The sequence below is a fragment of the Aphidius gifuensis genome, linkage group LG5 (assembly GCF_014905175.1).
Source record: "Aphidius gifuensis isolate YNYX2018 linkage group LG5, ASM1490517v1, whole genome shotgun sequence".
NCBI classification, from domain to species: Eukaryota; Metazoa; Arthropoda; class Insecta; order Hymenoptera; family Braconidae; genus Aphidius; species Aphidius gifuensis.
The window spans coordinates 11,472,855-11,484,863 of NC_057792.1; the positions used below are offsets into that span (position 1 = coordinate 11,472,855).

General features: G+C 31.1%; 1 protein-coding gene across 1 annotated transcript in view; it reads right to left on the reverse strand.

The window, feature by feature from the left end:
* Positions 1–6,139, reverse strand: part of LOC122857592 (protein Wnt-11b-2-like) — a 114,058-nt gene extending 107,919 nt beyond the window's left edge. The window contains exon 1 of the mRNA XM_044159843.1: positions 5,803–6,139. Within this exon, the coding sequence (XP_044015778.1) occupies positions 5,803–5,900 (98 nt within the window). The 5' untranslated portion in view covers positions 5,901–6,139. The remainder of the gene's footprint in view (positions 1–5,802) is intronic.
* Positions 6,140–12,009: the final 5,870 nt, after the last annotated feature.

The window sequence follows — 12,009 nt, forward strand, 5'->3', positions numbered from 1 at the left end:
ACATCAAACCGTATACAGTTCATGTCGCACACGGTTTATTATCCAATGACGTACACCGCCCAGGCTATGATTTGTAGTTAAATATCTGTATACAGTTCATACCGCACACGGTTTAATCTTTAATGGCGTACACCGCACACGGTATATGATTTAAATATTTTAAATAAAAAAATTTGTATTTGCAATAATCAATAAACCGTATACAGTTCATATACCGCACACGGTTTAATTTCCAATGACGTACACCGTACCCGATGCAATTTTTATGTGGTTAATTATTCAAATTTTTAAAATTTGTATCTACAATATTAGTAGACCGTATACGGTCTGATTTTTAACCAAACAACATATTTTCAAAATAAACAAACGAGTACAGTACCCGTACGTACAAACATACCCATTTGACGTATTGGTACTATATCATTTGTTTTATTTACACTGGTATACTCACAAAATGAAAGCGCCCCGAGAATTTACCGACCTTCGCGGCCTTGTTTATGTTCAAGAACTTTTTTTATCATAACTAAACATTTCGGAGTAGTTTGGAGTAATTATAAAAATAATGCTGTTACTTTGTCAATGTATGGGATTTGTGAGTAGGGATGCGCAATGGACAAAAATGATTAATCAGCGCATAGCAACAATTTAAAAGTTATAATATTTTTTGATAATAAATTGAAGAACTTCCAATGGGTTTCTTTTGCATATTATAATTCTCCAAAGAATTATCTATAGATTGAAGAAAAAAACCTAAATAAGTTGAAAAATAAAAAAGTTCAGGCTGCCTGCACCCCTAAATCTTATATAATTAATGTTAATTAAACTATTAACTTCCAAAGAAAATTAACTGCACTCCAATATTCTCCAAAAAAACTCCAATAGAATAAGTATAACAGCTTATTCTAATTCCATCAAACTTAGATGGGATCGTATGAACCAAGTTTCGAAAAAAAAATTAATTTTTCCGAAAAATTTTATTTAGAAAAAGTGTTAGTCCTGATGTGAACAATTTTTTAGTGATAGAAAAAACACCACATCACCTTAAAAAAAACCATGTTTTTTACTTTTTTGAAATAAAGCCATATATTACGAGAAAAATCCATTATTATATTAAAATGGGACAGTCTATATGTACGTATCATATTGTATTATGTAGAACGGGATACCACGAAACAGTCAGAGTTTGTAGATGGTCGTCCTCATGTTATTTTCAAAATAATAATTTTGTTGTTCTATTCAATTCCCAGGTAGGAATTCTCGGGCTTGACGACCGTGTCAGGCTTGTGCAAGGCCTGTGTATCAAGCCTTGGTAGCCAAGGCTTGTCTCATGCCTGGGCCCGTTGATTTTACCCGGCTTTACACGAGCCTCAGTAGCACAAGCTTGATACAAGCTTATCCCCGTTGATTTTACCCGGTCTCACACGGGCCTTGGTAACTCAGTCTTGTGTAAGGCCTGTATTTTTCGCTTTTACCCGGCCTCACACGAGCCTTGGTAACTCAGTCTTGTGTCAAGCCTGTATTTTTTTATTTTACCCGGTCTTACACGAGCCTTGAAACACAGCCTTGTGTCAAGCTGGTGCCCATCGTTTCACCAAGCCTCACACGAGACTTGACTTGTGCATATATTTAATAAAAAAAAAAAAAAAAAAAAAAAAATGGTAATTAGTTGTTTAAATGTTATATAAATTTTAAAGAGAAATTATCAGGCTTTGACTATTGTGTCAGACTTTTGCGAGGACTGTGTATTGAGTCTCAGTAGAGTTTATTCATATAAAAAAGTTTCACTCCATCTTACATCAATACCCCGACGGTTGACTTGATAGCGCGTTTGACTTCTACGTGAGAGACCCCGGATCGATCCCAAGTCACCTCCATTTGTTTTCGTTTAATTAATGCCGTTTATTCAAATTGTTTAAATACAAAAAAAATATTGTTATAAACATAAACTAACAATAATAGTTTATTTATATTATTTTTTAGTTTTTTTTGCAAGCCTGTGTCAAGCCTGAGACACAGGCTTGTGCCAGGCTTGGAAAACAAACCTGGAATACAAGCCTGACACCGGCAAAAACTTAGTGAACATTCCAGGGCTCACCCAGGCTTGACACAAGCCGGGTAGTGAAGCTTGACACGAGCCTCAGAGCCCGACAAACAGGCTTGTCCCAGGCTTGTCCCCGTCGTCACTTCCTACCTGGGTTCTGACTGTTATATAATATGCCAAAATATTAATTCTGAAGTCATTTGATTAGAATTTAAATTTAATTTTGGAAATAGTATCTTTTTTTCGTGAATATCTTCAAGTAATAGCGAAAAATAAAACATTCACATAGTTAAAAAAAATAGTACGGAATCAAAAAAAAATATTTAATCTGATTGTCTTCTAACTGTCAGAAAGATAATGAATTTAATGATCGAGTATAGTCAAGAACATTTTAACCTGCTGAGTGAGTTTCATTCACGTTACTCATGTAGTTGGCTTAATTAAAAAAAAACTCGGAAGGATCACAAAACCACAGGTGATTTTTTATTTCTTCGTGCTGTACAAAAATCGATAATTATTAAACAATATTATTCATTTTATCAAAACTTTTAAACGATAAATATTATGTTTTAACGATTGTTTTACTCATACATCGCTGAAAAAAATGAGGGTTAAATAAAACATGATTCATAGATTCGGTGTAATTATCGCTGAGGTATCTTGTTTAATCGGCAAAAAAAAAAATTTATAGCGTGTTCGTGAGACTAAGAGTAGAAATGATGAATGAAGTACGATGACTGTTTTGCGTGTTAAGATAAAACACCGGAAAATTTCACAATCGTGATTGGTTGCCATGATACAATACAATAATCCAGGCATTATCGTATCCAGCTCTAATCTTAAAATCAGAATAAACTTAGTAAAATATTCTTTTTCAATTTAGAACAGTATTCATATGAAACATTACAACATCATGACTGAAAAAAATTATTACTGTAGAAGTTTTCAAGCATGGCCACTAATTAGCCGAACAATGCTAATTGATGATTAGCAGCCAGGCATTTATATATTTAGATGTAGCTAAAGGAAGAATGTAGCCTCCAGTATAATTTCTCTGTGTGCATTAATTTCTCAGCAAGCTTGCTTGTAATTATTTTGTTGAATAATTTAAGATACTGAGGGCAAGCAGTAGCTTACAATATAATTTCTTTGTCCACATTATTTTCTTAGCTACATCTTTTTTTTAGCTACTGCTTGTCCATGGTATTTTATTTATTCAAATAATCAATTTCAGACAAGTCTGTAATTTTCAATCTTTCCCTCCAAGCATATTTCTTTTTTCTTGGACTTTTGACTACTGTTAGTGTAGAAAAATAAAAGCTTTACATAATAATTCGATAAGCAAATTTTCAAGTTAATTTTTATCTATAATAAAAATGATATTAACACAAAAGAAATGTAAATTTTACACAATAATCGTATAATGTTTTTTGTTCTTGGGAATTAACAAGTTACAATTGTTCGCTTTAAATTTTAAAGTAAATAATATCTTACGTGAAATTTACATAATTTTATTGTAAAACGATACACTTTAAAGTTACCGATACAAGTAGTTAGTTTTACACTTAAAAAAAGTAAAATTTAGATAATGAAATTAAGAATTCAAACGTAAAATTTACTAAGTATTTAAAGACATTTAACCGATTATTCTTTATGGATTCCACAAAAACCAAAAAAAATTAAAATTTGCTAACTATTTTTTTTCTGTGTTTCGTTTTGGTTGTTCGAAACAAAACCAATACGAAACTATCTTTTGAACTTTCGATACAACACCGTCTTTTTTATATCGAAGCAAACTGAATGTTCCCGCTGATACAAAAGTTACATGAGGAATTTCGAAAAAATGTGATTATAAAATAAAATTGATAATAAAATTGAAAATATTTATTTGAATTCCAGTATTTATATTTTGTTTGCATAGTATATTTTTAATTATCATCAAGAACATATAAACGTTGTCGCTTATGGTGGTGGATATTGATGTGACGTGAAATAAAAACATTCAAAAGAAAAAAGAATATATATATTTGAATGTATTACCTCTCTTCTTTTTTATAATATGGGTAAGAAATTTGTGAGTATATAATGTTTGTGAAACTTGCAAAATGAGAAAACACTACTGTTCACAACTGATCATTTGTTTTTCACAGCAAAATTTAAACCAGGGTGTGACCACTAGTCTTTGAGTTGATTTTTTTTTCTCTTCACGCATACATCTAGCAACGTCGGATTTTATTAATTGGTTATAAAATATATTAAATTTTGAAGAAAAAAGCATTTATTTTCAGAAAGCCTAACTGAAAAGTATAACTAAATAATTATTTAAATTTAACGATTGTTCGTACAACCCTGAAACAATATCTAATTTATTTTACAATTTACAGACTGACCCGAGATCGCAATTTTTGTCTTCACATAGTCTTTTTGATCGCCGACATTTTTGAAACTTATTCTTTTTCATTATTTATAGCCATTGTCAGTCTTGGAATCGTCTTACATATATTTCAAGTGAGGGTGCGATAAGTTCCAAGGACTCATACGCATTGCCCATTCGAAGAGTCTTTGCAGTTTCCTTTCAAAATTTTAGTATTAAAAAAATTATCTGATTCTCTGGTCTCAGACACAAAAGGGGTCTCGATGAACGAAAAATTCTTGAATGTTTAGAAAGACAAATTTATGTATACGAAATACAGAAAAACTATCGTCTCCTTTAGCAAGATTTTTTAGAGACACACGCAAAACCCTGAAGCTCTTTCTCTCGGCACTTAGTGAGACGATTTTCAGAGACAAATACTGCCATAGAGACTCAAAAATCTCATCTCCGGTGACTCAAATATTTTAATTTTTTGCCAATAAAATGATTAAATAAAATGAATAAAATTCGTGTTCCGTTTATAGACAAATCAGATATATATTTGTCGAGCCCTGATTTGTTTTTTGTACGAATGGCTTATCCTGTAGAGGTTGAGCTCGGCTACCAGTACTGGGCCAAGCATAAGGGTATATCAAATCATGGCTATAAGTACTTAAAATTTAGTAATTTAATGAAAAAACTGAATAATATGTTTTACGATTGTTGAGAAACAACAAATTTTTTCTTTTATACTAGTAACAAACTGTAATCATATGATAATTTCATTAAAAATTCTTGACTTCATCTTGACGTAAACATCGAATTCGTCGTTTTAAACATTCAAGTTCCGGTCTTTCATCAAGGAACGGTACTAGTACTTTACCAGATACTCAGATAATTTTTTCAAGTCTTAAAATCAAAGTGCGTGACACTGTTATTTCTAGGTACCAATCTTTCATGGAGAGACGTTTTATTTCGGAGACCAAAAACCAAGATAATTTTTGTGATTCTTAAATGTTAAGTGATTAACGAGACGTTTAAAGATTTCATTAAATGTGCAATATTTGTCGAATCCTTGAAACGTCTTTGCAGTCTCACTTCAAATGTACATGAAGACTATTGAAAAACGCGTTTTTGTTTAACAGAAGACGATTTGAAGACTGACAATGACTATAAATGTAAAAAAAGACGTTTCGAAGACAAATAAGACTAGATATAAAAAAATTTATCTTGAGATCTCGATGATCGTGCATCAGGGCAAGCTTAATATTGATCCCTTTTGAACAATGATTCACATCATGAAGCTATTTTCATTTTTTTTTTTTAATGACCTAGTAAGGAAATATGTGCACATCAAATGTTAATTATGAAATGTTATTTCGATTTTCAATCAATTTTTTTCACTTACAGCCATTTGATGCTTTCGCCTTCTTGAACATGAATAAATATTAAAATCGTAATGGCCAGCCACTTTATATTTTTACACTTTGATGTACTCATCGTCATTATAATGAGATGTTAAATCTTTTGCATTTTTTGAAAAAATATCGATTGAATTGAAATAAATTAATTTCAAATTTTAACTCAGAAACTTATCAGGATTACAAATAAAAATCACCATAATTATAAAACAAGCCAGTTAAAAGTATGTGAAAATGACTTTCTTATTCTCCATAAGAAAAAGAATGATTGAAACAATGTGAATGGTTAGCACTCGAGTTAGTAAATCAATGTGATATTGTAAAAGAACGTCAGAACACAAACTACTGACAATGGTTTGTTGGACGATGGCATTTACCAGTGAATACTGAAAAAACCAATGGTGGTGGTAGAGGTAAAAAAAGGTGGAGATTGTGGAGATGAAGGAGGTCCTGACAACGCCCCACCACTTCTCAATAAATTCAACCACTATTCAATAACCATCTGTTATAAATTCTGAATCATTTATGATGTTTCATTATTCTTTATTCAATCACGTCATATCTTTTCTTAATTAACATAATGTTTATCACTCGAGTTGGATAGCGACCCACACATTACATATACAAATCATACCATTTTCTATTTTTGACCACTCGTATTATTTGACCTCTCAATTATTTGTATCATTGTCACACGTATACCGACTAATCAATGGTCGAAAAATAAAAGCATTATTCAATTGATGTGCATGATGAATATTACTATCAGTAATTTTATTATTCTGTAACTTGAATTTGTGCAATCAGTAAAACTGTTTACAATATAATTAATGAATGCTCGGTTGAATTTGAAATTTCAAGAACGCACATGTATATACTTGTTTATTTTCTTTAATTTATCTTTAAATCAGCGTTATTCTCAACTCTTTGCCTAACCAAAATACTTTCAATTAATAAGTTTGTTGACTTTTCACCTCCTCTATCGCTTTATTCATCACAACCCATTTCTGTATACTTACTCCCACTAATGAATAATCCTCTGTCATATACGTTCATTACGTAGTTAAGTATCATCTGACCAAGCTTATGATTATCCAGATATCTGATAACTCTTATAATTTGTACTCAATACCTTCAATGGAAACAATCAAATAATTTATAAAATATTTCAATTTTTTGAAAATAAAATGCCTCAAGTAGTTTTTAAATAAAAAATATATCAAATTAAATGCTTCATTAAACATTAATTAACTGAAATATGAGTGAATTGGTTAGTGTATTGACATATTCAATTTTTCATGCATTATTTGCCAACTGGTTTTCTCGTTGTCGTTTTTCGGAAAAGTGTATACATAAAGGGGTGATTTGCAATAGATATATATAAAGAGAACGCAAGAACGAGTGGAACAGCAGCTGCAAGCTGGTCGGCTATTAAAAGCGACTTACTCAGCCCCATTCACGAATGAACGTAGCTAGTCGACACATAACTAGGCTCTCGCGTGTAAATTTTCAACCCCTCAGAATATATATCCTCTCACCGCCCTTTGTATACATCCAACAAATCTATAGCAACATCGGTGTTTCTTGTGATTATCGTTAAATGAGCTATGATGCCTGAAGAAGTCATTTAGTTTTCTTTCAACAATGAATCTGATCCATGTAGAAATAACATCATATGTCATTCGCTGACCGAATTAATCACAATTAACAACGGCTTCCTTGCTACTCGAATTGACATAAATTGCCATTGAAAATCGGATCTCACTTCGACCACGTCTTTCATTTTATCTGCGACGATGGAAATAGGGTGGGGAGAACAGAGAATAGGTGGACATATGACTGATTTTTCTACATTTTCTGCTGTAAAGTGTCACCACTGTTAGAAAAAAAAAAATGAAGAAGTCACAATTATTCCACAATTTTTCTACCATTTGTATAAATAAAAAAAAATTTTTTTATCATGAGATTAATGCGAAATTTCGAATAATCGTTGATAAACAAAGGTATGGGTATTTGTTTCATTACGATTCAGGCTCCGTTATATTCATATTATCTACACTCTAAGAAAGGTTCCCCAATGCTCATTAATGTTAAATTAACGTGCAGCTTGTTACTAATACTGTCAACAATAATGCCATTACAATAACGAAAATAATTCTTCTATTTATAGTACGAGACTTATTGGCATGCTACGCGCGCCTGTATTGATATTTTTTATCTATATTTATTATAATTAAGGTATTATAATCGATGTTTACGAATGATTTTCTTCTAATGATGACTTAGATATGTTTTATTGTACAAAAACAAAAAAAAAAAAAACCTGTTAACGTTTGTTGGGACATGCTGCCCGCGTTACCCGTTGAAAGTTAGAAATTTTCAATATTCCGGCTAAGGCTATGGTTATCTTTATTGCTCAAATATAATTCCATGGTTTATTAACAATAAAGTTATTCGAAAAAATGTGACCAGTATTGACATCTTTGTAGATTATCTAGATGATTAATCAACTAATAATTGGTATTGGTAAAACATCATGGAAAAACAATGAAAAAGAAAGACAAAGAAAAAAAAATTTATATGAGAGTAAGTGAGAAAGGAAAATTACCAATTGAATGTTCAGAAGTCTGATGATGGTTGTCCTTTTTATAATATAGAAATTATATGAAATGTAAACTGATAAAAACTTTTCTATACCTGGAAAAATTTTTTCTCTGTTAAAGAAGACGACACATAAACTCTGAAGCCTTAATTTTATAGAGAAAGATTATTAGTAACAAAATCAGTTTTCTTAATTTAAATAAATTCAAAATTATATATAATGTTTGTATCGCACCACGTATCCAAATATACCACGATAATTTCACAAAGGTTGTAAAGCCTTATGTTTGATACAGGGCCATCAAAGGATGTGGGGGATAGGTTGTAAATTGAAATAATAGGAATAACACTGTAAATAAATCCAAACACTGTGGCTTAAACTCTAATAATATTCACTTTATTATTTCACTAAAAATATATATAATTAATTAATTGTAAAATTAATATAATTAATTGTATTGTTTACGAGTCGGCCGTGTTCAGCTTCGCCGAACTTAGTTGTATATCTATTTTTAATTAAAATTAAAAACAAAAAAAATATGTAGAAAAATTTTAATTTCTACATTCTGATAAATCAGAGAACAACATTAGGAACTAATGCTTATTTTTATTCTTTTCTTCTTGATAAAATATATTTAAAAAAAAAAAAAAACCCAGGAGATGATGAAAAGATTCAATATCTACATCCTGGTAAACCGGAAACTAATATATATTGAATAATAAAAAAAACCCTGAAGATAATTGGAAAAATCATTGTGACTTCCTGGTGATCGTAAAAAGTAACCTGGGTGATTTTTTCGATGGCTTAAACCCTCCTGAGCTCAAACTAAATATCTATGATGAATTTCATGTCAATCGGGCCAATAGTTTGCGTAAAACTGCGTTTCCAAGGATCCGGCCACGTCTTTTTATTATATAGATTGTCTATTGAGTTGACTCTAAAAAGTGTTGTCATGGACAGACACTACTATTTTATATTGTAAGTATAAAGAAAACCCGTTGTAAGCGAATCAATATTAATTAGAGATGTAACGTAAACGAGTGTTGAAGAGCAACTGATTTCTCAGTTTGGTGAAAATTGTCAAGTCCAAAACATGGGTTTGTACTTAATTAAAAAATTAGTTTTAATTGGTCGAAAATTAGTTCAAGAGAGGGTAAAAAACTATGTGTAGGTGGAGGGATTTTTAGACGTTAAATTGGGCCTTGTGTGGTCCAAAGGGTGGCATAAAAGTACCATGCGTAAACAAAAAATATAGATTTTACGACCGGAAAGTCCAAGACGTTTTCATGAATTTATTTTATTTTAAATAGTTATTAATTTACTTTTTGAAGTGAAACTTCTTTTTGGAGAGTAGTTGAAAAAATAATTCGTCTCGAAAATCGGGGACGGGGACGGAAATAGCATAAGCAACGCCACATAAAACGTTGCATGCAACACAGTATACATATAGTATATGCAACGCCACATAAAACGTTGTAGCAACACAGTATACGTATAGCATAGACAACGCCACATGAAACGTTGCATGCAACACAGTATAGTATAGTTTGAGAAAAAGAACAAAGAAAAGGCATGCGCATAACTGAAAAAAAACTCGAAAAAGAAATTTGAAAATAATAAATTTAATGACTCAAATAAAATAAGAATTAAATGGTCAAAATATGTAAAAAAAATAAATTAATAAAAAAAATTTTGTGAGCCATCTAGACTCGCGGGTTTATTATGTGTAAACATCTTCGGCGTGTTTCTACGAAAAATTCCTACGAATATCTCGAATAGTTTTCAAGTTATAATATTTTTTAAAATTTCGATATATCGATTTTTTTTTATTTATTCATTTAATAATGGAAGTCGATTAAACTCATCAAGGAGAAAAAAAAATCAAATACAATTTTTTGATCGCGCGAATAGTTTTCGAATTATCGATATCTTTCTAATGTTAATGATAATTTTTTTCATAATTGATAATATAATAGAGCTAAGTAAAAAAATAAGGCTAAGTAAAAAATATAGCTAAGTAAAAAACATATTCATATTCAGGAAAGAACAGGAAACCTTGACGTATCCTGAATAAGGTTTCCTGAACAGATTCTGACCAGGATATTATCAGGAAAAATTTATCAAATAAATTAATTTTTTTTATTCAGTTTTCCTGTTCAGGAAAGGAACAGGAAACCTGAACGTATCCTGAATAAGGTTTCCTGAACAGATTCTGACCAGGATATTATCAGGAAAAAATTATCAAATAATTTAATTTTTTTTATTCAGTTTTCCTGTTCAGGAAAGGAACAGGAAACCGGAACGTTACCTGAATAAGGTTTCCTGAACAGATTCTGACCAGGATACTATCAGGAAAAATTTATCAAATAAATTAATTTTTTTTATTCAGTTTTCCTGTTCAGGAAAGGAACAGGGAACCTGAACGTATCCTGAATAAGGTTTCCTAAACAGATTCAGACCAGGATACTATCAGGAAAAATTTATCAAATAAATTAATTTTTTTTATTCAGTTTTCCTGTTCAGGAAAGGAACAGGAAACCTAAACGTTACCTGAATAAGGTTTCCTGAACAGATTCTGACCAGGATATTATCAGGAAAAATTTATCAAATAATTTAATTTTTTTTATTCATTTTTTCTGTTCAGGAAAGGAACAGGAAACCTGAACGTATCCTGAATAAGGTTTCCTGAACAGATTCTGACCAGCATATCATCCGGAAAAATATTTATCATTATAATAAATATTTATTTATTATTATAATTTTAATTCTAAAACAAAATGACAAGGGACAATTTAACAAATTGTTATATTTTATTTTTACGTTAAATTAACGTCGCAAATTCTAATTTAAGTTTTTTTTAGCTGATGTAATTTATGAAAGCAAAAAATCACATCAGATCATCGATAGACGGCATGGCCGCGCGTGTTAAGGCCCGTAGTTGTAATCTGAAAGTTCCGAGTTCGCGTCCCGCTAGTGGTTAGGTAATTTAAGTTATGTTAGGTATACATATACAATCTTATCGTTCAGTCTGTTTCATCAATAACATTGCTATAGTAAATTAGTTACAAAACATCAATTAATAAAAAACAATTTTTTTTTTAAAATTACTTGATCCGTTTCAGATCAGGAATCCTGTTCCATTCCTGATCAGGTATCCTGGCCAGGTTTCCTGATCCGGTTCTGATCAGAATCCTAAAAAAGAACGTTACATTCTGATCCGTTCCTGAACAGGATTCCTGATCCGGTTCTGATTTGAAATCAGGTTCCCTGATCCGGTTCTGATCAGAACCTTAACTAAATTTCCACTCGGGCAATAGCACTAGATTGAGGGCCCTGTATTATCGATGATTTAAGATTTACACATTATTTTGGAAATTTACACACTGTTTATTAGTCTCAGAGAACGTGTGTATTTCTTGATTGACGCAATGATTCCTACTATGTCAGAACCGTCATCTTTATGAACTAAAATCGATGCGGATGAGGGGTATTTTTCTTAATAGTGTAACCAAAAAAATTACAGGAAAATCCTGATGCTCTATCTCTGGTGAAAAAAATCTGGCAGATTCTGTTAGATTCTGGTAGATTCTGC